General features: G+C 56.7%; 1 protein-coding gene across 1 annotated transcript in view; it reads left to right on the top strand.

Moving 5' to 3' along the window:
- The window catches only part of NUDCD3 (NudC domain containing 3), a 29559-nt gene continuing 3915 nt past the window's right edge, over positions 1–25644 (top strand). Inside the window, exons 1-4 of the mRNA XM_027704242.1 lie at positions 1–242; positions 2301–2593; positions 17851–17983; positions 22262–22405. Coding sequence (XP_027560043.1) covers positions 51–242; positions 2301–2593; positions 17851–17983; positions 22262–22405 — 762 coding nt within the window. The 5' untranslated portion in view covers positions 1–50. The remainder of the gene's footprint in view (positions 243–2300; positions 2594–17850; positions 17984–22261; positions 22406–25644) is intronic.

Here is a 25644-nt window from a genome sequence, read left to right as displayed (position 1 = left end):
ACCGGAAGCGCGGCCGAGCCCGTTGCCGTGACAGCGGGCCCGGGGCCGCCATGGAGGCCGCGCTCACCGACATGTACGACCAGGCGCTGCTGGGCATCCTGCAGCACGTCGGCAACGTGGAGGAGTTTCTGCGCGTCCTCTTCGGCTTCCTCTACCGCAAGACCGACTTCTACCGGCTCCTGCTGCGGCCCGGGGACCGCCTGGGCTTCCCGCCCGGCGCGGCGCAGGCCATGGCCCTGCAGGTACCGGCGGGGCCCGGGCTTGACACGGCCTGGCCGTGCTGGTGGCCGGCGCTGACCCCGCCGCGGGGGCCAGCTGAGCAGGCCGTGTCCCTCCGTCCGGGCAGGGCGGGGGATCTGGGGCGGGGGTCGGGCAGCACAGCAGCCCCCGGGCCACCGGCGCTGCTCAGAGGGGTGCGGGAGGAGGGAGAAGGTGGAGGGTGCACCACTGTGGGCGATGGCGGCAGCGTCACCCTCGTAAGAGGACGAAGAACCTCGGGGGCAGGCGGAAGCTGCGAGACCCCGGTGGGAAGAGCTGGGGCACAGTGGGCTCACGGTGGGGCTTACGGGAAGCCGCCATCAGGAGCCCTGGGAGCAGGGAGCCCGGAGAGCGGCCGGGGGCAGGTGGGGACGCGGGAGTCGTAGGGGGAGCGTGTCTGGGGTTCGCTCAGCGAGAGCCTGTGGTCGGCACGGGGCTGGCCCCGCTCCTGGGCGGGAGGGGCAAAAGCCCCGACCTGCCGGGCTCGCGGTTGGGGCGGCTCTAACTAGGGCTCTTCTGGTCTGTTATTAATCTTCATTAGCAGAGAGCAAAACAGCTTGTAAGGCTCAGGGTGAGGCTGGGTTTGGGGTGTTTGGTGTTTGTCTGCTCGGACTGGATGAGTTTTCCTTCCCAAGTGTGTCAGGCCTAGGGTGCCGTGGGCAGGGGGATAGGGGTGTCCCTGCCCCTTCCTGCGGTGCTCTGTGGCACACGGGGGTCCTTGTCACCCCCCAGGGCAGCTTCTGCTGTGTGCTGCGGGTGAGGGGGGACCCCAGAGAGGGCTCAGGCTGCACAGGGAGGGCACGGAGCACAAACCACTGGGCAGAGGGGCAGCGCTGGTGGGGGCCCCATGTGGTGTCCCCCTGGGGCCATTTGGGGCTGGGCACAAGGAGGGAAGTGCAGTTCTGGCCACAGCGTTCCTGCCACAGGGAGCTGTTGGTCAGAGCAGCCTGCTGGCTGCAGCCAGAGGGACCCAGAGCATAGGACAGTGCAGAAGGGGCCCCTCCCTCATCCTGGCTTGGCTGCAGCCCAGGGCACGGACATGGGTCTGAGGTGTTGCTCTGCATGATCCATGTGGGGCTGGCACTCACCTCTCTGCTCCATGCCTGGGGAAGAAGGCCAGAGTGAGGGGCACAAGCTTCTGTCCTGCTGTGGCTGCGCCGGCAGGAGCCCTCCCTGAGCCATGTCCTTTGTCCTGCACCTCGTGGGCCCAGAAGAAGACTCGAATGAAGCAGCACCATGGACCAGGCATGCCAGTCTGCTACTGGAAGCACTAAATCTGACTCTAAAACATTCCTGTGAAGTGAAGGAGGGCTGTGTTTGACACTTGCACACTTTCCAGAACACGTTTACAGTACCAGTGCCCTGGCACTCGAGGGAAGACGCTGCAGCCCCTGCAGGGAGCGGGCCCAGGTCACCATCACCCCTCACTGACCTCCTGGGTTCACTTCTGACCTCCAGCCTGCACTGGACAGGCATGGCCAGGAGGCAGGTGTGGGGTGGGATTGCATCTCCTGGGGTTACGTATCCTCCAGCCCCAGCTTAGGGGCTCTGAGTCTGTTGGGCACAGCTTCTCCTGGGACAGTTCATTCCGTTTGCTCCTTGGAGGCTTGGTCTGAGTTCCAGGCTTGCAAATGGCCCCTGGGTGAGCCCTGGAACATGGAGTGAGGGGAGGTTCCCTCAGAGCCCCTTCCCAGCCAGGAGCCAGAGCTTGCCACTCTGCTTTTCCCTGGAGTAACCAGCCCTCTTTGCAGGCTGGGGTGAGGTTGGCTGCCAGAACATGACCGAAGAAACAATTCCAAAATGCTCCCAGGAGCCAGGCTGTCTCTGAGGTGCCTTTGACATGGCTGTGAGACTTTTCAAAGAGTCATCAGCAGGTTTTGCTGGTGAAGCAGCTTGGGGTTGGGAGGAGCGTGTGATGCCCAGAGAGGCAGGGACAGGAAGGAATAAGTGCCCCAAGTGTGAGCTGCTGCTCCTCTCCTTCTCCCTGGTGTCCCAGGTAGAGCTGGTGGTTCTGACTGCTCAGTTTGCTCTTTCTCTTCCAGGCATTCCAAGTGTTTGAGCGGATGGCCAGGCAGGATGACGAGAAGAGGCGCCGGGAGCTGGAGGCAAAGCTGAGGAAGAAGGAGGAGGAGGAGGAGGCAGCTGCAGCTGCTGAGAGGGTGAAGCTGTGCCCTGCAGCTCAGGAAGTTGAAGTGGAGACAACGGAGCACATCCCAGCACCAGATGTCGGGGGAGCTGTGGGCACACAGGAATCAGCTGCAGCCCAGGGTGCCGCAGCCCCCAGCTCTGTGTCGGTGGAGCCTCTGGGGGCTGCTGCCCCAGCAGAGCTGCTGACGTAAGGATCTTTTACTTTCTTCATGCTCCTGGTAGGGGGGAGACAAAACTACAGACAGGGTGTTCCCTGTTTCCTGCACAACCGTTTTCAGGGGTTTGACCTTCCTCTGCAGGCACTCGGCCCTTTGGGAGACTGTGAAGATTTCCCTTGCGGGCTCCCATGGCCAGAGACATCACGTAACTCCCTGCAAGAGGGCAGGGGTTGTTGTTCTGTGGGTGGTTCAGTGTCTCCTGCTCTGCTCTGAGCAGGGGAAGTGGCACAGCCCTGTATGCAGCCCTGCAGAGCTGGGCTGGGCCATGTGGCTCCTCCACGTGCTGGCTTCAGTGAGCAGTGTCCATTTTCTGGTGCTCGCTGATGGAAGTCCTGGCACCTGCCTACCACCCTTTTGTCAGTGTTGGACTCCCCAGCATGCTGGGAGACATCCCAGCAGTCATCTGGGAATGTGCACAGCTACCTGCAGTACCTGTGAGTTGGTGCTGCCAGGCCTGGGACAGGCGGCTGCAGCAGCAAATGGGTTCGGAGCCCTCCAGACGTCTCTGGCCCAGCCCTTGGCTCAGAGCAGGGCCAGCTTTGAAGATCAAGCAGGTACTGCAGAGTTTTCTCTTTATCTAGGCTTGATGGCTTTCCAGCAGGGCCAAGCAGCCTCCGTTTGTACAGAAGTGTCCTTGTGTCAAAGTCCTTCCAGGGCTTCTGAGACGCTTCCAGCCCGACTCTTGTCTGCTGAGCAGCAGGAGGTGAGCTCGAGCAGGCTGGCGAGGCGTCTGTGAACCACGTACCTGAGTGCACATCCTGTGCAGGTCTCGCTTGTCCTTCCGTGGGTGTCACCTTGACCCCAAGCTGGGGCAGAGCTGCCCAACCCTCGATCAGGGCCTCACGCCCCTCAAGGTACAAGCTCTTGTGTCTCCTCACTGCCCAAGTCGAGGGAGCAATGCCACGAGCAGGCCGTGCAGACCCTGTCTCCTCCTCCCTTCCCTGTTGTGTCCTGTGGTCAGACCTCATGCAATGGCTGCACCACCCTTCTCTTGCTCGCTGCAGCTGTCCTGGCCATATGTGGGGCTTCACTGCAGCCTGTCCCTGCTGTCCCACTAGTACTTGGTGAGGAGGACAGCTTGGGCTGGTGATGTCTGTCCTTCCAGCCAGTTTTGGACATATCATTGGCGAGAGCAAGGCACCAGAGGGAATCAGGCTCTAGTGGAAGAGCCCCAAATCCTGGAAGGACTGGGATGGCCAATGCCCCTGAGGAACAGAGAGGATTTGGAGCTCTGACTTAGGGACTGTCAACCCTTGGCGTATGGAAGGGACAGTCTGAGGACCAAAATTTTGGGGGCTATGGGACCATAAGTGGTAGGAGTATGGAGGTTTAGGTTGGATATTAGAAAAAGGTTCTTCCCCCAGAGGGTAGTCGGGCACTGAACAGGCTCCCCTGGGCAGTGGTCATGGCCCCAAGGCTGCCAGAGCTCAAAGAGTGTTTGGACAACGCTTTCAGGCACATAGTGGGATTATTGGGGTTAGGCCAGGAGCTGGACCTGATGATCCTTGCGAGTCCCTTCCAGCTCAGGATATTTCATGGTTCCATTATTCTAGGACAGCGGCTGAGTCAGGTCCTGCAGCCTTGGCTGGACACAGTGGTGGGGCAGGGCCCGAGCGTGGCAGCTGTCTGGGCAAGGGAAAGGGTACGGGCTGTGCCTGGGCAAGGTGCCTGCCCAGTCACCTGATCTGATGGGAGGAGGAGAAAGAACTTGTGTGTAACTGGCACACATTCTGCAGGATAAAAATAAGCCAGAAGCCAAAAATGAAATTACCTGCAAAGCCTGTGCCAGAGCTGTCCTGTGAAAGGGGGTTTGTCCCTGGGGCTGCCAGTCTGACACCTCTCCCTGTGCAAAATTAGCAAGCCAAAAACCCTGTGAGAGCAGGCCTCGGAGCTGGCCTCGGGGTGTCTAGCTCAGCTTTATCCCAATGGAGATGACAGGGAGAGACTGGAGGAGCTGGCGAAACCATGAGCAGAGGGAGCTGGGCTGGCCTGAGTGCCAGCTGCTTGTGCCCCTGTGCAGGACCCGTTTGTTGCATTTTGCCCCATGAAATTTCTTCTCAAGCCTTTTGTTGTGGGGCAGCAGCTGGTGCGAGGGAAGTTAAGCTGCCTGAAAGCTGATGTCAGGGCTGCAGGAAGGAAACTGGAGGGGTTAGGAAGGAAGGTGAGGGCCAGTGTGGGAGCAGAATGTGTCTGACAGCAAGTATGCTGGAGCCATCAGGGATGGTTTCTGCTGCGGGTGGTTGAGAGCCTGGTGAAAACTCAGCCCTCACACGTGCCACCCTCTGAGTGTGTCCTGGCACCAGTGGAAAGTGGCCCCTGTCAGACGTCAGGCATTTGGGTGCTCTTTTGCAGCCTGCAGCTGTGGCATCAAATGCCAAGCCCTGCTTGGCAGATCTCCCCATGAAAAGAAGGTACCTTCAGCCAAGTACAGGTGCCCCTGTGGCTTCTGCCCTCCCGAATGGTCTCTTCCCCCTTTGCTCTTCCTGCTCCCACCACCCCAAACTCTCTGGTTGGGTGGAACACCCGCACCCGCTTGGTGGCTGCCCAGTTTGGGCACGTGGTGGGTGAGACCAGGCACAGGAGGCTGTGTCCCAGGAAGCTGCGGTGGTTTCCAGGCCGGGAGAACGGGATGTCTGTGGGCTCGAAGTAGGGTAGAGCAGCCCACGGGTTTGTCATGGGGCTGTAGTTGGTTTCGGTGCCTCTGGGGGGCACTGGAGCCCCCCCGAAAGGCTGCGGGGGCCGGGCGGGCGGCCTGGCCAGCCCCCGACAGACTATTAATAATTTAACCAACTGCTTAATTCTCCACAGCCCCTTCTGAGGAAAACCCAGAGCTACCAGCCTAGGTATGAGGGGCGCATGAGTAATGTGCAACTCCGGCAGCAGGAATGCAGAAAAGAGCTTAAACAAAAATATTTTCCATCTCCTTTCCTTCCCCCCACCCCTCCAGCCACTGGTGAAGAAAACCGCTGCCACCAAAATCTATATAAAAACTCGCTCATTCTGTCAACCTGACGGCTCTGGGAATGTAGGGCAGGTATGATCCCAGATCTGCCAGCTCCCATCAGAGCCTTGTGCTGCGCCTGGGTGCTGGGGCTCTGGTCGGGAGCCTCTTGCAAGGCACAGCGAGCTTTTTCAGGGCCGATCCTGATGAATCAAGCCGGCTTTGTGGGTATGAAGGTTTGCAGGGCTTGGTTTGGGGCTCAGCCAGGTCTCCCCGAGTCCCTTGCCATCCCCACCTGCGAAAGGCAAGTGAATTGGTTCCTCTTTGCTGCCCTGTGAACACGCTGAGGACTGAGGTGTCTTTGGGGTGACGCTCATGCCAGGAGCAGTGCTGAGGGGGACCAGAGGTCTCCGTGCCACAGAAGAAGCCGGGCTCCTCTTGCAGCTGCCCTGAGTGTCCTGACCGTCCTTCCCTGGCTGTCATGGCTCTCTTGCTGTCCCCACCTCGCTGGGAGGGCAGTGGGGTGCAGGCCTTCCTCACACCCCACCATGGGGCTGTTCATCCCAGGGCTGGCATTGCAGCTGCACAGTCCCAGGTCTGGTTCTTCCCCCATCTGCTCCCAGAAGCCATCCTTGCCTGAGCTCAGCTCCTAATTTTGAACACCTCCGCTGCCCAGCACCCTCCCCTTCCCCCAGCTTGGATTCCATCCTGCATATATTTGCCACACAGCATTTAAAATAGAGCCTGGCAGCCCACGTGTGGCACTGCACAGCCCGGCCTGTGCTTGTGCTTTCTGACTCTGGTTCCTGGCTTCCCTCTGTTCCTGCTTTCTTCCAGTATGAACTGGGGGGAAGCTCTCATCCCACTATACTGAGTCCCATCCCAGGGCTTACTCCATGTATGGGCAAGAGGTAGTGGCAGGAGGTTGGAAGGGGCAATCCTGGGAGCCTGTGGATGATGGTGAATGTCTCACCTTCATGTGTTTCTCCATCCAGCTTTTGTGTCTCTCCCAGGTGCTTCAGCCAGGTGTGCTCAGGGTGGGGCAGCTCTGGTCTGTACCTTAGAGACCAGCTGGGCAGGTGAGGTCTCTCAGAGGAGGATCTTTGGGGGTGTCAGTACCATCAGGGCTGGAAACGGGGCCAGTGGGACACAGAGCACTGGTGGGTGCTGGGTGGGCACAGGAGGGCATGCGGTGTCTCGTCCCAGAGGAAGGTTTTGGCTGCTGCTGGAGGATCTGCCACAGTAACATGCAGAGCGGAACAAACCCCTGAGTTTCTGTGGCCTCAGCCATTTGCCCTCTGCTGCGTGGAAAAGGAAGAGGCAGCTGAGGTGAGGAGGGGGCTCTTCATGGCTCCACCACTGCCTTGTGGGGGCTTATGGAGTGTGTGACCTGGAGAAGGGACTCCACTCATCCTGTGCACACAGTGCCATTGTGCCAAGGAAGGGAGCAAACAGGATGCTGCTGAGCCCTGGTCACATGGTCCAGTTGAGCCATGCTGCAGGGCCAGTCCCCCTGATGCTGCTCTGCCGTCCCCGGGAGTGGATTTTGGGGCTTGGCAATGACCTACAAAAATCCTCGGTGTGTGCCCTGGCTTGCTGGCCCTGGTGAGCAGAATTGACTCAAATGCATTAATTGGTGAGCTGACTCCTGACGCTTCAGTTCTCTCCTGAGACCCACAGCTCCCATTCCCAGAGCCCCTAGATTTGGGGTTAACCCTTTGCGGGACACGCTGGGAGCATCCCCAGGATGACACAGCAGCACTCTGGGAAATTTCCATGAGGCTCCTGTGTGAATCTGATTCGACTTAGCAACGGCTTGGCTTTGCCGGAAGCCCAGATGGCGTTTTGTCATTGCAAGGTGCCTGCAGGATGGGCTTCCTGGCAAGGCTGCATCCTCCTTGGGGTGCTGGGAACAGGAGTTTCACTGCTGGTCACCCTCAGTAGGGGAGCAGGGCTGTGCAGAACAGCTGTTGCTGCATGCTGCTGACTTTGAGGCCAATTTTGTTTGGCTCTGAGGTGGCATTCTCCCAAGCTTTCTCCTCTCAAGCATTGTCCGGGGGACAGGAGGAGACCCCTTAGACTCTCAGCAGGTTCTGTCTGGCACTGTCCAGACCAGAAGCTGATTAAACTGGTTTCCTTCCCCACTCGTCCCTGTGGACCTTCCTGGTGAGCTCACCTCAGAGTCTGTGCTGTTCTTCCAGCCTGACCCAGAAAGGTGGAGCTGATCCTGATCCATATATAAGGAGAGTCTGTCCTGGTTCTGATTCCTCTTGCGCACGTGGGGCTGTGCACGGGGAATTCCCCCGGCGCGGCCAAGGCCTGTCACGATCAGGAGCCAGACGGAGCTCAGAGAACGGCTTGACCTGATACAGCCAAGCTCCATCTGGCCCCATATCCTGTCTCCATCAGCAGCAGATGCTGGGGGAAGAGGAGAAGAACAGAATGAGCGTGCAGTGATACTTCCTCTGTGTTTTCACCCTGCCCTGACACATAGCAACTCAGTGGCTTTTCGAGCACTTGGTTCTTCAGTCTTTGGGAGGATTATTTTGCCTTTTCTCTCTGAATTTCAGCCCTCCCATGCCTGAGGGCTCCTCAGCAGTAGTTCTGGTGAAGAGGCAGCTAGTGGGTCCCCATTTCCCCTCTCCGAAGTCGAGGTTCTCCTGTCATGTTAATTTTCTCCTTTCAGCCTGTTTTTAGGCTGAAGAGTCCTCATTTCCATGGTTATTTCTCACTTGAGCATCCTTGTGCTCCTTGTCCTTCATGATCCTCTAGTGTTCTGAGGGCCATCCACATGCTCTGCCTGTGTGTGAAGCCATTGGGTTTTTCTGTTTCCTACCCCATTTCCTTGCTCCTGGGTTGTCCCGCTGTTGCGATGAGGCCAGGAAATCCTCTTCCAGCCAATGGCGCACACTGCAGTCAAGTGACATCACTCAAACTCCTTTTGTCCCCTCCCAGCACTCCCCAGTGCTGTCAGCCTTTCCAGGTCCAAACATGAGCTTCACAAAAGCTTTGTGTTGATGAGACCTGCTTCCACCAGCACACCCCAGCATGTTCTTGGCTCCTCATGTTGCACTGAGGGTTTTGGCCCATGTGGGCTGCAGCACTGCATGTGCAGTGCTGTCATGTTTGGTTTCTGGGAGGGATGTGTCCAGGTAAGGGGGAAGCAGGGAAATGTAACGTAAGTCATCCCTGCGAAGTGGAATCTTTCTTGCGGTGGAGAGAGGCCATGCTTCCTGCTGGGAGAATTGTTTTAATCCACATGCCTTCTCCCATGCTGGTGGGAACTCAACTGCTTGGGAAGCACCTTTTCAAAGGGCTGAAACGCTCGAGCTCAGGGTGAGGTCCCCCAGCCCTGTCTGGTGTAGCCCTCAACTGTCCCAAGCCTTTTGCAGATGGTGAGGAACCAGTTGGTCCGATTTTCCAGTGTTTTCACAGAGAACCAGGCTCCTCCAGTTGCGTTGCTGAGCTCAGCAGTGGAGTGCCAGTTCCCCTGTCACTGAATCGCTTAGGGCTTTGGTTGCCCTACCAAGGTACTAAGCTCCAAAATTAGGTCCTGGGACCAAAAATAACTAAATTAAAACCTATAAATTCTTCTCTTAACAAGCAGAAAATCCCAGTGCTGGAGACTGAGGGACAGCATTTTTAGGTAAAAAAGCAGTTACTGTTTGCTTGGTATCGCGGTGTTTACCAAAAGGGGCCTTATGTGGAAAACTACCTTGATTGGGCCTGTTCATATTGGTGGTGGAGGGGTCTGAGAGTCCACCTTTCCTCTGCTCCCACAGCTCAGTCCCATTGGATTCCTTTGGCCTTATCCCCTTTTTCCAGAGGAGCTATAATTGACTCCAGCCTGGTTGGCTGCACGTAGGTCTCTCTCACAGGAGACCTCTGAAGTCTAAAGTTGTATAAGCTCTCTGCAAACAATAAAGATCCCAGGGGACTTTTCTGGATGATAGTGTGTCCTGCTGTCCTTGACCTGAATATCCCAGCAGTAGTGAAATTTAGCCCTCTGGTGCCAGCGCTCCAACGCTCTCCTGCGAGCTGGCAGTGGCATTTCAACTTGCCTAATGTCAGTAAGTTGGCGCTGTCAAACAGCTCTGTAAATAACTCGGGAAGCAAAGGGGGCTAAAAGCTCTCCTGAAGAGTGTGAGCTTGGAAAAGAGCAGGGCCCTCCCCTGGCAGGCAGAGAGGCAGAGCAGCTCGGTGGGGCTCCAGCTGTGGAGGAAGGGGATGGACTTGTTGGTTGGCTACTGGGTTGAGCAGCAAAGGCATCATCTGTGCAGGTGGTGCCTTGGGCACCTGGTCCAGGGGAGCCTTGGCCCCTCCCCACCACGTCATCAGGGCTTGGTGACACAATGGATTATAGGGGAATGTGTCTTGATGGGCTTGATTTTTTGGTTGTTGGTCGCATCCTGGTGATAAGTCAAAGCTCTGAGGCTTCCTGAATGTGAGGAGACCTTTGAAGTACAAGCCTGATGAGGAGTGGCTGAGGGAGCTGGGGGCGCTCATCCTGGAGAAAAGGAGGCTCAGGGGGGACCTTCTCACTCTGCCACTCTCTAACAGGAGGGTGCAGCCAGGTGGGGGTTAGGCTCTGCTCCCAAGGAACAAAGGACAGCACAAGAGGAAGTTGGGATTGCATCAAGTTGTGGCAGGGGAGGTGTAAGTTGGAAAATTGGAAAATTCCCTCATGGAAAGGGTTGTCCATCCCTGGGCAGCCCTGGACAAGTGATGGAGTCCCCGTCCTTGGAGGGATTTAACAGTCATGTGGGTGTGGCACTTGGGGACATGGCTTAATGGTGGCAAGTGCTGGGGAAACAGTTGGACTTGATGGTCTCAGAGGGTTTTTCCAACCCAAACAATTGCATGATTCCATGATTTCTGTAATGATGATGGTGGGCACTGCAGGCTGGAGCCTGGACTGCACTGCCTGGCTTGGTTGTGCCTCAGGTTTCAGGGTGAGGGGGAAGGCACTGGGTTCCATTTTTCACACTTTTTTTTTGTGACAGCAGGACCACCGAGCTGTGCAGTGCAGCTCTGGAGGTGTGTGCTCAGGATCCCCAGGGTAATGGGCTGTGGGGAACCACTGATGAAATTCCCTCCACTTTGGGGGGGAAGGGGACTTTTTCCAAAACTGGACTTGGGGAGTTCTTCTGCAGCAAACCGAACACACCTGGTCTGTAAGAAACCCTGAGGATTGGGACGGCCCTGGACCACCACTGCACTCGGGGCTGGAGCTTGCTGCCAGCCAAGGAATGGGGGAGAGGGTCAGGGTGGATCAGAGAGGATCAGAGTGGATCCTGAGGCTTACTGACTGCAGTGTGACTTGAGCTGTAGAGGAAGGGATTTGGCATTCAGCTTGCTTAATGCTTTGCCAGAGGCCTCGTTGGCTGAAGTGCTGGTACAAAGGAGCCTTTGTGGAGCCCTGGTTGCCTCCCGAACCCCAGCAAAGGTCTGGGAGCTGTAGTCAGTGTCCTCCAGCCACGGCACTTCCCAGGCAGAGCCCCAAGAGGCAAATTGCAACCGTCCTGATGTTTTGATGCCAAAAGATGTTAAGTCAGGAGGTGAGGGGGAGGTTCCTTCACAGCATGCCTGCAGAAGGAGCACAAACCTGGGATTTTCCACGCATGCAATCCCTGCAGCTTTGGGAATGCAGCTTTCCAAAGACGTTAAACCTCTGCCTTCCGTACCTGTTGCTGCAGCACCCATGTTGGAATCCTGAGGAGCAGACAGTATGCTTGACCCTCTTCAAATTCATCTTAAAAGCTGGAGTTTTTTAGCTCTGGCTGTTGTTCAGCTCAAGCTGAGGCTTGACAGCAGCTGTTTGGGGTGCACAGACCTTCCCGTGGCTCAAGGCACTTTGAGTTCTCATTGGGAAGGCTAGGAGCCAGGAGTTCTGGAAATCTGTATTCCAGTAAATCTGTATTCTGGTGTGCATGCTGGTGCCATTGGGTGAGCGTGGCCTTTCCGCAGCGATGCAGAGCAGGCTCTGCCATCCCCCCGTCTGCTGCCTGTGCACTCAGCTGGCACGTGGTCCCTTCTCCCACCATGGTGTCTGGCCCAGTGGGCTGCCTGCAGCTCCCTTAGTGCTGGGAGGGTGGGATACCGGTGTAGTGCAAGGTGGGAGGGAGGGAGCATTTGTGATAGTGTGAAGGCCTGGAGGCTGCCAGAGGCCTGACCGGCCACCCTGTGTGGGCGACCCAACTGTTGCCACAGCAGGAGGATGGTGGCTGCTGACATGATGCTGGTTCCCAGCAGCCCTGTGCAACCTGCAGCAGCAGTTTCAAGGGGACAGACGGCGATCGCTCCTCATCCTCCTCTACATCATCCTCCCCGTTCGTGGGGGAGCCCACTGAGAGACTTTGAGCCAAGCAAAGCCGGCTGTGAGCTACGGGAAGATCTGAATGGGGCCATGGTGCGGCCATAGCATGCTGGAGGCAGGACCCATCTCCCACCATGCCTTGGGCCCTGGCAGTGCTGGCACTGAGAGCTGCACCAAGGTGTCTGCCTTGGAGCTCCCCACCCCAGGGCAGTATTCCCAGCCAAGCAAGTGGGACCAGCCTTTGTTGCAGCCGGGCCAATATCCTGCAGCGGGGCTGGGTGCCACAGGCAACTGTGTGTTTCAGCAGCAGCTTCTCTTCCTGATCTGAATGTGCTGGTGCCTCTGTGAGTCCTCGCAGTGCCAGGGCGGTGGGATTAATGATGCTGATGGATGAGACTTGCTCTCGGCTGCTGTCATGGAGCAGCAGCCTGGATCTAAATGTCTGCTCGGTGCAGTAAATGCCGTCTGGATTGACGGTGTGTGGAGCATCTCCTGGCAGGCCCTGCTCGCTACATGCAGATTTGGGTTAGGCACACGGATGCGGTGTGCCTGATTTTCTCTTTTCCTGCTTGCTCGGAACTTTATTATTAATGAGATCTTTCCATTCTTGGCAACCTCCCGAGCTTGAAGACAGTTTCATGTATCGCACAGGGCCTCTGACAGTGGTTAAACACGGAGCTGGGGTGTTCATCTTCGGCTGTCTGCTGCCAGGGTGATTCTGTGCACCATTCCCTCTGCTTCCCCACTCAAACGGAGGAAGGTGTGATGCAGGGGAAAGGCTGTCTCTGGCGGTTGGGATGTGCTTGTGGGACCTGATAGGATGTGTTGTGATGGCAGAGTGCAGGTAGAGGGGGACTATTGGAAATAACTCCCTTGGGAGCAGTAATGCAGAAAGGGAGTGGATCCGGGTTTCCATTTCTGCCTGTGCTGGATTGTTTGCCTTGAAAGGTTGGTTGCCAGCCTAGCTTTCTCCCCGTATCATCCCCTTTGGCCTTGGCCAGTTCCACTGCCCAGTTTCAGCTGTGGCGGTTGTTTCTCTTATCCACCCACCTTCACATCTGGCTTGACATGTTTTCTTTAAAGTTGCCTAAATAATTTACCTTGACTAAGAGCAAACAGCAGTGCCAGCCCCAGACGAAGCTTTCTGAGAATGACAGTGACTAGAGGGTACTTGCTGTACCGGACACTGAGCCATGGCATGCCTGACTCGGATCCAGGTATCCCAGACTTCTGTCAGCCTCCTTCCTGAGAGGACAGGAGTCCTGCCTCGCAAAGCAGAGCTGCTCTAGGCTGAGAGGATTAGTTTCCTTAAGTTCTGAAAATCCTTGGGATGTTTTCCTTCTTTTTTATGGGAAAAAAAAGTTTGTTGGGATTATGCCCATATTAGCTCCTTCCCATGACGCTTTCCCACCTCTGCTCCTCCTGAGCCTCAGGCTGAAGAACAGCTGCTCCCGTGCTGCTGTGTCTATTCCTCAACTTTTGCATTCTTGCACCCAAACTCCTCAGAGAAGAGGAAATCAATGAGCTGTGCTGCTTCTCCTTGAATCAAACATTAACCAGATCCTTTGGTGTGTTTGGTCCCTTCTCTTGATTCGTGTCCAACGCTGCTTTCACAGAGCTGGTGCCACAGCTGTTGGGCTCCGAGGACAGAAACGTGTTCAGCCAAGTGTCCACAGAGCGAGGATCACTGTCACCATTTCCACATTGCTTGGCTCATTGAGCATCACCAACCCACGGAGCTGGGAATCCCAGAGTAAGAAATACCCAGAAATCTGTGTATGGGGCTCGACATGTGGCCCCACCCTTAGCCATCCAGCCTGCCTGCCAGGGCCAGAACTACCACATCTCAGGGAGTTCTGTCCCCTTGTGCTGCTGCCAAGGGTCTCACCCTGCATGTAGGGAGTGGCTCTGGTCCCAGGGACAGCGCACCCATGCTGTGCTGTGCAGCTCTGAGGAGTGGGGAACAGATCGGCTACTTCTCGACAGTGCATTGTTAAAGGTTTCACCTCCCCCAAAATGACACATTGCAAGCAAAAATAGAACAAGACAGAACACATAGACCCACCCCCACCATCCCCACCACTCGGCAGCCAAGTGCATGCGGTGCCAAAGTCTCAGGTTTAAAAGCTGGTGCTTTGTCACCCTCCCTCCCCTCAGCCCTGCCACCACCTGCCTTGGCCTGGCAGACATTCCGACAGCCCGGTGAGTGACCATTGCACCGAGAGCAGCCATGCTGCTGGGATGATCGCCACCCAACCTGCCCTGTGCACTGGATCTGGCCTCCCTCTTCACTTGGTGGGTCTGGGGATGGGGACAGCTCCCAGCTGTGTTGTTTGTGCCAGAGGTTCTCTCACCTGCTGCACAGTGGTGCTGTTGAAGTGGCATGAGGGATGCCTTTGGCCAGGAGAGCCACCTCCGGCATGGCGTCATGGCTCAGCCCAGCGTGCCGTGAGCCAGGGCTGTCTCCTGCGGAGGATGAGGGAAGCTGCCTCCCAGCCAAAGGAGCAGGGTCCAATTCTGGACTGCTGCCGGCATGTGCTAAGCACAGTTGGACCGGGCAGAGATCTGGTTGGAAAAACTCCAGGAAAGGAAGAGTTGCTCCGGAGGTGGTAGAGCTGTCAGCTGTTTGTCAGCAGCACCTAACGAGGCTGCGGCCTGCCTTCACTACCCTGGATCCTCCATGGCTTCAGAGCCAGTGTTTACACTTGCAGGGGAATTATCCAGACTTCATGAGTCCCACTGTGATCCTGTTCTGGGACACAAAGCCCATTTACTTTCACATCCATGGATTTTTAACATTGGAAATGGCTGGAGCAGAGGTTGGTGGTGTCTTGGGGGAAGGGCTGGAGCGGTTTGGGCTGGGTGTTGGGGCAGAGAGGAGCAAAGAAGCGATGGCATCAGAACCCACGCCCTCAGGACAGGTAGCCACGTCTGGTGAGTGGTTTAGGCATGAGGGGGAACTTCTCCCTCTGAAGCTGGATGAGCAGGGCTGAGGCACATGTTGCCCAGCCAGGCTGTCAGGGCTGCAAGGCCGAGGCAGCAGGGCCGAGCTTATCCAGCGAGCTGCACGTGGAGGCAGAGGTGTCTGTGACACATCCCTCTGTCACCCAGCCCTGCTCCAGTTATGTCAGGGGGAGCTGGGACAGAGCTGTCCTGCAGGGATGGCTGGACTGGGAGGAAGACGGCTGTCACCTGCACAGTAGCTACACTGTGCAAACAGACATTGGACATAGTCCTTGCAGAATGAGTTCTGCCTCAGTTTCCCTTTGGAAGTCACGCAGGGTGGCTGCTTCTGGGGCTGCTTTGAGTTCATGCTGAGTAAGCTCTGAGAGGGGCTACAACATCCAGAACTGCCTGGCTGGGATCTGCTCAGCCCCAGTGCTGTTCTGCTGAGGAAGAGGAGGCATATCCAGGACAGACCTGGTGGCTTTGTGGCAGCGAGTGGCTGCTGTATTTATCTGTGCTGAGGCCATGAGGCATTTGCAGCTGGTATCTCACCATGTGTGCGTTTGCACCGGTGGGTTTCTCCCATCTCTGATGCTCTGCATCTGCTCTCACAAGCCTTGGCTTGACACGGGCCCTCCGCCTCTTCCTGCGCCCCTTGAGTTCTTCCCAGGAAAGGCCCAAAGGGGAACAGCCTTTTGTTGATTCTTGTCTGGTTCTTTGCTAATTGCGGGGAGCCACCGGCACTTGTGATGGCAACTCCCAGTTGACCTACCTTCCCCCAGGTGTCTTGCTGGCAGGTTTGGGAAGAGCAGAGTGGGCTGTGCTTTGGCTGGAGTGACCACTGTGCTGGAAAGCTGGGCTTCTCATGAAGGGAGGCTGCACAGAACTGAAGGGTGCTGTGGGTATGACTGTGGGGTGTTGAAAAGCCCCCCACACTGCTGCCCCTGAAGGTCACATAGGAGGAGAAAGGGGCCCACACCACTTAGCAGGAAACACCCTTTTAGGAGGAAAAAAACCAGCTGGGTTTAACATCAGGACAGGTTTATCCTCTGGTTCACCATGTGAGTGTGGAGGGGTGGTTCGCCAAGCTGGGATAGAGGGCAGGAGACCTGTGAAGTTCTGCCATGCCTGGGCAGACCCCACAGCATGGGGACAAGTCCTGTGAGGGCACTTAACCAGCCAAGCTGTCCCAGGCTGCACACAGACCCTCCTCCCTGCCAGGGGTTGTTGTGGGGTGGTCTCTGGGACAGTTGTGCCCTGAGAACGAAGCTGGGTGCCACCGCTGGGCTGGTTCTGGGTGGGGATCGGGGGACACGTGAGATGGTGCTTGGGGACGTGCTGCTGCGTTTCAGTGTGTTTGCTTCCCGCCGAGTGCGCGTGGGGCCCCGCAGACCCTGTCACCACAGCCCCTGGTCGCCTGCACCATTCCCCCTCTCACCCTCCAGCCTGTTCAACTCCTACAATCTGGGGGCGGTTGGGAAGCGACAGCTGGAGCCAACGCGCCAGCCCGGTGCGCGCTGCCATGCCAACCCCGTTTCCATGGCGATGGGCACCCAATGGGTGACTGCCAGGCAAGGCCAAGATGCCTGAAAAATGATGTGGTACCCCCCAAAATGGCCAGCTGAGGGTGGGAGCCCGCAGATACTGCTGGTTCCAGTGCTGCCTGCAATGCCTGGAAGCAGATCAGAACCACCCTGGGCCACAGGTGTGTGTAACAGGGTGGGTGAAACCCTCAGTGCACTCCGTGAAACCACTGAGAGAAAAAAAAGGGGGAGGTGTGTACAGCGCCTTTGACAGCCCCCTCCGACCGTCTTACAGCCTAATTTAATTAAAATCGTTGGGTCTTACATAATCCTCAGGGTGCCGTGCTGCTGGAGCCACCCCCGCCCAGTGCTGGAGAGGGTCCCGCAGTGTGGGGGTGTCAGGAAGGCAGCGGGACACGGGGAGATGTGCTCCCCAGGGCCGACTGTGCCCTGGGGCTGCTCTTCACTGGCCCCCCTTACGTAAGTCCCTGAGCCCCATGTTTATCCAGCTCCACGTTGAAGTCTAGGTGTGTATCAAAACATTTTAAAATAACTCTGCCTTTTGTTAGCATTGCAGCTATCTTTAGAGGAGATTTGATTTTATTTGAAAGCCCTCCCTGGGAGGGTTTGGTGGAATAGATTGCCAGCCCAGCAGCTGAAAGGGACATAGGTGTGGCAATTTCCTTTCTTGGCTAGAAACACTGTATTAATTATTGCTTATCGATCTCATAAACCCCATTTTACCCCTGCAGCTGTCTCCTTGGCTTTCCTGAGGTTTCCACAGCTGGAAGAGGCAGTGTTGTGCTCAGAGTGTTGCTCATGATCCACTTTTCAGGCACCCTGGGCTGGTTCTTCAGGCATCCTGCTCCACAGCTCCATCACCTCTGTGTCACCAACTGCCCTGGTCATGGCAGCTGGTGGCTTTCTCAAACACTATAATCAGGATGGGGAAAAACAGTGCTGTGTTTTCACAGTGAACCCAGGTCACAGCCATGGGCCACCACCTCTGCAGGCATGGCAGTGGCTTGGGGGACAGCCCACACCCCCCCATCACATGCCAGTGTCCCTGCTCCAGCTGTGATGGAAGGTGGACGGGACGAGGAGCTCTTTACTGAGTGGAGGTGGCCAGAAAGGCGCCCTGAGCCCACCAGGGGCCAGCTCTGCACCTTGTGGGCAGCCAAACCATTTTGTGTCTCACCAGTTGTCCTGTCAGCAGCCTGACTGCCACTGTGGCACACTGGGGTGAGGGAACTGCGAGTCACCCGTGACAGGCAGGGTGGCCAAGGTCCCTCTGAGTCCTGGGGCTGCTGACCTGGACCTGCTCCCTTATGTAGAGCAGCAGTGAAGGAGAGGCTGGGCAGCAGCCCAGTGTTGGGGATGCTGCAGGACGGCCGAGCAGGGTCTATGCCCTTCCTTTGGGCTTCTTGCATCCTGCTTTCAGGCTTCCTGCTCTCTCCAGGCTCTGATCTTTAACATGTCACCCCTTTCTCCCCCCACCAGGAGACAGGAACAGTTCCAGACAAACCCTGACAGCTACAATGGAGCTGTGCGAGAGAATTACACCTGGTCCCAAGACTACAGCGACCTGGAAATTAAAGTGCCTGTGCCCAAGCACATCATCAAAGGCAAACAGGTAAAGTGCTGTTACTGGTGTGTCTTTAGCATTTCCCTTTCCGTCAGGGTGCCCAGCTTTCCTGGGAAGCTGTGTTTGGAATGAGAAGGCTCCTTGTCCTTTGTACTCCAAGAGAAGGATGTGGTTGTGCTTTTTTCTCTGGTGTGTGTCTGGTGGGGAGCAGTAGTCCCAGCCTGCTCATGTTCCTTTTGAGCTGCAGTGTCCTCTGCTCTGTCCCAGCCAGGCTCTCTGGCACTGCCTGGCCCTTTCTGCACTTTTTCTCTCTGTTTCCATCACCTTCACACTCAAACATGGGTTTCAGAGCCTGGCTGTTGATGGATGCCCCTTCCTCAGTTGTGCCTCTGGTGCCTTCCATTTGGAAGCAGGAGCTGCTGGAGCAGCTCTTCTGGCACTGCAGAACTGCATCAGGCACAGCCTGTGTGTGGCTTGACCTGGTCTGGGTGGAAGGGAGCTGGTCTGGGGTACAGGCTGAGGGCCAACCCCTCTCCTTGGCTGGCTGTGTGGGCAAGAGGCAGAGAGGTTCCTGCTTGGCTCAGGCAGGAACCTCTCTTCTCTGCTTGTGGTCACATTGTTTTTCCTTCACTGCTTCTGTTCCCTCCCATGGCTGGTCTTAGTTGGACCCAGAAGTTCAAACTCTTTCGAGTGCTGCCCTCCCCATGGCTGATTCTGTATTTTTCCATTTGGGAAGCCTGTGCTCCCCCACCTCCTGCTCTCCTCTGCTTCCAGGGTGGCTGAAAGGAGCACACTGGGGTTTGTCACCGGCTCCAGCCTACACAGCTCCTCAGCATGCCAAGGAGTGTCACTGGCAGCAGCAGCAGCAGCAGCCTGGGCCGGAGGGGTGAGGGAGCACACGGCTGCCACAGGCACAGCAGGGCCCTGGGAGATGCCTCTCTCCCAGCAGGTCTCTAAAACAAACCCAGGCTGTTTCTTGGAAGGATTCCGGCCCATCCAGACAGATGTTCCATTCCTCTGCATCGTACTGTGATCACAATGCCTCTCCCTGCCCATGGAAAAGTGCCCTCCTTGCCAGGGGAGTTGTGTCCTTGCCAAAAAATCCACACTGGGCTCTGTCTGCCCTGTCCTTGGCCATGGAATGGTGCAGGGGCCTGCAGGAGCTCATGGGAGCGGAGACAAGATCCACTTTCTTGACCTTTCCTTGGCTCAAGACCTTGCCATCACTGTGGAAAAGTCTCTGCGCCTCAGAGTGGAGGGGGTTTCAGGACAGCCCCTTCCCACACCAGTGCCCTTGGGCACACAACTCTGCCTGCCCTTGCCCTGATGTCTGCCCATGCTGCCCTCGGAGCAATTGGCTGTTCAGATGCTGGACTTCCCTTGTCCTTGTGCTCTGTCTCCTGGTGTTTGTTCATCCCTCTTGGGGCTCCCCTTGGCAGATGAGTTTCCATTTCCAAGTGATTCTTTAATTCTTCTTCAGCCTCGGGGGAATGGGAGCAGACAGGCTGAGTCTTGGGCCAGAGCAGGAAGGTGCAGAGCCATTATAAAGCTCCATGGACTTTGGTCGTGTTGTTGATGGGTTCCTGTATAAGAGCAGCATTCCCCTGCATTCACACACCTTCATATTTTTAAAAAATTATCAGGTTTTTGGCTTTTGCCTGCCCAAGTGAGATTAAAAATCTCCCTATTTGGTCCCTGGGCTCAGAGTCTGCCCAGCTCTAATGCTGCTCACAGTCTTCCTTATGACACTTTTTGGGATTTGGGCTGTTGCTATGGCACATTTTTGCTCTGGTGAGCTTAAGGTTTCCTTGTATGGAGCTCAAAAAAAGTGTCCTTGGAGCAGGACGATGGAGTAGGTGGGAGCATCTTTCTCCCTGGTCCCCACCTATCTGATCTACTTATGGGTGCAACAGAGGCCCACCAATCCTAGCGCTTAAATAGAGATAATGATTCTAGGCCTCTCTCTCTGCTGGACTTGGAGGAGACAAGCTTGATTCCTCTCAGTTTGTGTTTGCTTGTTTGGTCTGTGTGGGCGGGTGTGGGCGTTCCGTGTGCACAGAAATCGCTGTGGTGTAAAAGCCATGGCACAGAGCTGAGAACCGGCTTTCCTTGGAAGCACTGAGTCAACCAGGTGTTTTGGGGGTCAGAGGTGCTCATGGGGAGTGCATGGCAAGGGACAGGCAGCCTTGAAGCCTCTGGAGTGCTTTCAGGGTGATGTGTTCCTTGCGGGATTGCTCTTGGCCTTCCCCCAGGTGTGGACTGTCCACAGGCACCACCCTGTGCATATGTGAGTCCTCTCAGAGATGTCCCTCCATGCACAGAGGGGCAGGGCTCTCCAGTGGGGTGTGCTCTGCCCCTGTACCCTGTCCCTGCTCTTGGGGGGTTGGTGTGCCGGCGGGACCTTCTTGCTGGGCACAGTTATAGAAACAGGTGTTGCAATTGCTTCTCACTCTGGTTGCTTGCACAGTGAAGGGACTGGGTGAAGGCTGCCCAGTTTGGATCCCTTCTTCCACTTGGGTTTCTCTGCTCCCTCTCCGAACACCTGGCTGGTCCCAGAGCCACCTCGAAGCTGCCCCTTAGCTCCAAAGCTGCCTTGTACTGGGAATAAAACCCCTCTCACATTTGGTTACTCCTCTCCCTGTGAACCCCAAAGCCACAATGCTGCATCTGTGCCTTCCATGTGTCCAGCCTCCCTGACCCTCCACACCACAAAGAAGCTCCCTCAGAAGGTGACTTGGGAGTCACCTTCCATTTTTTCCCTGGACCCCTTCTGGACAGGCCCTGTGCTGTGCTGAGAGCCCGGCGTCAGCAGCCCTGTCCCTGCACCCGGGGACCTGGGTGGGTAGTGGGGGCGGAAGGCAGAGCCTCATCCTCACGCCTCATCCCTGAAGTGAGACCTCAGCCCTGGGCTGGAGGGAGCTGCTCCATGCTCAGCCCCTCTGGAGGTGTTTCCCATCCAGGAGCAGCTGCTCTCGTAGAGGCTGTCCACAGCCACATGCCGGCTGACAGCCAGTTGTCCTCTCCCATCCTCATGTTCCTTCCCTGATCCCCGGTGACAGTGGTCTTGCTCCCCACTATTGTGTCAGAGCTTAGTCCTGTGTCACCCTGTGCTGTGTGTGCTGGGCCTCCTCTGCTCCTGCCAGAGCCCCGGCAGCTCCCTGTCACACACAGCAGGTTCAGGGGCTGTACCCAGGTGACATCAGTCAGATACAGCCATGGTGCCCTCCCTTGCTGGAGCAGCTCTGCCTGTCTCCTGCCTGCATGGAGCTAGTGAGCCGCTGGAAATCTCCTAGGTAATGGATAATGTAATAACATTTCAAATGAGATCTGCAGAGCGGGAGGAAGATCTGGGGGAACTCTGGGAGAGAATGCAGGCAAATCTCACCGCAGTCTCCTCCTCTCGGGCCAGTGCCGGGGGCCACAATCCTGCCCCTTCCCAGCCAGGTCTTCCCTGCAACCCCTGGCCTGGTGCGGGCTCTGCTGGCAGCAGCTCAGCGCTGAAGGGGACAGGAGAGAGCATATGGTCTCTCCGGAGACCAAGGATACTGCGTGCCTGTCACAGGCTGCCTCTGTCTCCCCGGGGGACAGCCATGTCACCTGCGCGGCAGGTCGGAGCAGGGTTCCCCATATGGCTGCTGTGGGCGGGAGCTGGCCCCATTCCTGGGGACGGAGCTGTCCCCGTCGCAGGGAGCCGGGGAGCCGTGCCGGGGAGCTGTGCCGCAGCATTCCTCCTGCACGCGGCCCCTCCTCGCATGCCTGATGGGAGGCCTGGGCCAAGCCCAGAGCTGGCTCCAGCAGCGGAAGCAGAGCCAAGGAGTTTGCTTTCGGCATGGTGCAGCAAAGGGGGAACGAGCTGCTGCAGCCCTGGTGTAGGAACCCCCCCAAATTGCCCCTGCTCGGTCTCCAGGACGACACACACCCATGCCCAGCTTGTCATGGTGGCGGGCACACAACCTGCTCCTAAAGAGCCTCAGTAAGTAGGTGCCAACCTTTGAGTGCTGTGTGGAGGCCTGTAGCATTACAGGTACACATTTTCTCTGTGGGGAAACTGAGGCACTGGGTAGAACCAGCTGCCTCGAATCCTTCAAGGGCTCCAATTGCTGAGCTGTGCTGCCTTTCCTCCTTGGAGAGGTTCCCTCACTCCTCCAAGCTGTCGCTGTTTGCTATGAGATGACAGCGGAATTCCCACCCTCCCGCTACAGGCAGTGCTGGAAGCTCTTCTCTCTCTCATCCCTGGCGAGTGCACTTGACCCCACACCCCAGCTCACACAGTGAGAGGGCAAGCAGGAACACTCCGGATTATTGTCTCTCTCTCTGTGTTTCCAGGTGTCTGTGGATATCAGCAGTGGCACAATTCGCGTAGCGGTGCTGGAGGGGAGCAGCCAGCATGTCCTCATGGAAGGGAAACTCACCCACAAGATCAATACGGAGAGTTCCCTGTGGAGCCTGGAGCCCGGGAAGTGCATTTTGGTAAGGGCAGTCTGCACCAGCCATGTCTCCTTGGCTTGCAACTGCACTAGGCTTGACCTGGGAAACTGCAGCACCTGGAAGTTTGAGCCAGGTGGAAAAGGCTCAAGAAAAGGCTTCTTTTCTGGGAAAAGATATGTGTCTGGCTTTGCCTGTCCAACATCTGGCTCATGCTGCCCTTTCCTGTGTGCCGTGCCTTGCCTCCTGCTCCTGAGGTGCCCCTCGGGGTGCTGGCTGAGCAGCACATCTGTCAGGCTGGGCGAGGGGATCCCCAGCTCCAGCTGCAGGCAGGGGAGCACAGCTGTTACCTGGGGGTCATCACTGTCCCCGATCCCAGCACATGGCCCTGCACTGCAGCGCCAGTCCTGCACACCTGGCCTTGGTGCCTCTGCCCTCCCACTCTCCTGGCCCTGCTCTGGCCCCGGCATCTTGGCAGGTGCCTGTTCCCTGCCATTCCTTTCTGTCCTGCCATGGGATTCCTACTTAACCTGTTTGAAGTGGACACTGTGCCTCATTCTCTCTCTGCCTTCAGCAGGCCTGTGGTTTGCTGTGTGACTGCTGCCCCAAATCATCCCTGTCCAAGTGGTCCAGGGGCTGCTGGCACTCAGCTGTGTGTTCCTGGTGGATTCCCAGCCCCAAGCCTTGTTTCTGGTGTGATCCAGATGTGCAGGCTGAGGGTGTGAGTTCACCTGTGTCCACAGCTGGAGCTATTGGGGGGTTCTACCCATCACCCTGGGATCTCAAGCGTCAAACAGTTCCCAGACTCCCGTGCCAGTTTGGGGGCCAGGATTGTGCTGGGAGTGGGATTTTGCTTCCTGTGGCCATCTTTGCGCTATCCTGTTCCAAGCAGAGACTTTCCCAGTAGAGTTTCAGGAGTCCCAAGGCTGTCGTTAGACCCAGGAGGGGATACGTGGCATCCCTGTGGGGGAGGGCCAAGCCTTTCACCCCATGACACAAGAGTGTCAGCAGATGGGCACCCAAATCCAAGCCCCCTGAGTGGGAAATGGAGTGGGAATGTGCTGCCAGACTCGGGAATGCTGCAGATGGTGTGTAGGGTGGCTGCTCAGTGTCACCCAGCCACTGCCAATCCATAGGGATGTACCCCAAGTGACAGGCTGGTGCCAAAAGGATGAATGAGGTCCCTGCAAGGGAGAGGAGATTCTCCGATGCTGTCAGGTGTGGAGGGATGTGGAAAAGGAGGTTGTGGCTTCTTTTACATGCATTTTGTAAATGTTCATAAACATCTTGAAAATTAGCTAATCTGGGAAAAGAAACAATCCTGGAAAAGTGTAAACTTGTTGAAGAGGAGATGGCCCAACGGGTGGCTGCTCTCCAGCATGGAAGGGAGTCCCGGGTGGGTGTTCCCAGGATCAGCAAGGGAGGCGATGGGTCTTCAATATCCGTCAGAGGCTGGGAATGGTGTGGGCGGAGCGAGACTTGGGGCCTTCTGAAGTGGCCATAGGCAGCATGGGGAGCAGAGTGGGCCCATCACCCCCAACTCCAGAGCTGGGTCTTGCCTCAAATTAGCATGAACCCAGGGTTGTGAGGATCTCCAGCTGGTTGCCAACATATTGATGGTGGGATGAGATCTCGCTTGAAGAACTGTAAGGTAACTGGAGCAGAGTTGAGTAATTCTTGCCCAGGAGCATCTCCTTTTCCCATGCTCAGAGTAGCCAGAAGTGGTTTGCGACTCCTCCTGATTCATTCATCAGGAGACACCCACCCTGTGGGAATGAATTGCTTTGTTCAGCGCCTGGATGGGGCTGTTGGGGTTTGGTTGGGGCTGACGGGGCGTACAGACCCTTTCTGTACCCCAGTTCACGTATAGCTCCGTGTAAGCTTCAAATGCAGCTGTTGGGGATGTCTTCCTCTTGCAAGGTGCTGCCTGGCTTGCCTCCATGGGACCCAGGGATGGCATTCCCTGGCAGGATGATGATGCAGCCAAAACCAAACTCACCCAGTGCCAGTGCTGGGGTTGTCTGAGGAGATCCTGCCCACCTTGGGGACTGCTTGGGACTCCTCGGTGCTGCGTGTTCGTGTTCTGTGAGTTGAGGTGATCCCTACAGCAGAGCTCTGTCTGTGCACCAAGGGGGTGAAATCTCTCCTGCTTGGTCCTGTCCATCTGGGAAGATCCCAGCTCTGTGCAGAGAGGCTGTTGAGTTCCCTATGCTCTTGCAGGACATGTCAGGGATTGTCAACCCCCTGTTCTCCAGGCTGCTGTTACAGCTCTTTCATCATCCTTGGCCTCCCTGTCCTCCTCCCTTCTGGGATGCCATTCACAGGTGCTCCAAAACCAGCCTCCCTGCTCCTCCAGCTCTTATCCTGGGAAGATTATCTTGCCTTACAACCCCTCTAAGCTCTGCTTTCCCCATCCTGCCTGGCGGTCTTATCCATGTGTCCTCTTTATTACATGTCACTCCCTCTCCAGCAACCACAGCACTCCCCTCACCAGCATTCAGAGGCCACTCTGCCTTCCCCCTTCTGCTCCATGGGGTTCTCCTGGCTGGAGGCCAGCCTGACACCAGCATGTTTCTCATTTCATCCTTTGGCACAGCCACGTGTGTGGCAGCAAAACTCAGCTGGTGTCATTCTGCAGTGGAGTGCTCTGCTGACACAGGGCAGGGGTCTATCCACTCCTCCTCCTCCTCAGGATTGTGTCCCAGGATGGTGCCCCTGCCCATAGTGCTGCACCGTACCCTGGCCCTGGGTGTCATCCCTGTGCTCTCCTTTCTCCGTCACACCCGCTCGCTTGTCGAAAGCGAGATTAAAATAACCTCGCATGAGCTGTTTTTAGCAGTCCCCGTTGGGTGTTGTGCACAACACCATTTGGGATTATTTTCGTTGTGGAGAATTTTTTCCCCATTTCCCTCTCTATTTCTCCTCCTCTCAGCCTTTGTTATCCACACTTGGGCTTTTGTCACCAAGTCCTGCCTTGAACACATACTACAGTCTTGGCTTGTCATCCCCTGAGCCACAAGGCCAAGGGGACACAACTCCGTGATGCCTCTCTCAGCCCTGCCCTCCACACAGTGCTAGGAATGCCACTGCTGCCTCTCCTGTCCCCCTAAACACCTCCCAGTGACTTTTGGGGTGACTTTGGGCTGCTGTGGTTCCAGTAGGAAAGCAGGCAGAGAGAGGTTGTTTCCCCAAGACCTTCTTAGACCCCTTGGCAGCATCTCTCCAGCTCTGAGAAGGTATTTGGGATTGGAGAAGAAACCTCGTGCTATGGCAAAGCCCGGCAC

This window comes from Neopelma chrysocephalum, unplaced genomic scaffold, assembly GCF_003984885.1.
Source record: "Neopelma chrysocephalum unplaced genomic scaffold, ASM398488v2 Primary Assembly neopelma1_262, whole genome shotgun sequence".
Classification (NCBI taxonomy): Eukaryota; Metazoa; Chordata; class Aves; order Passeriformes; family Pipridae; genus Neopelma; species Neopelma chrysocephalum.
This window is presented reverse-complemented; position numbering and strand designations above follow the sequence as displayed.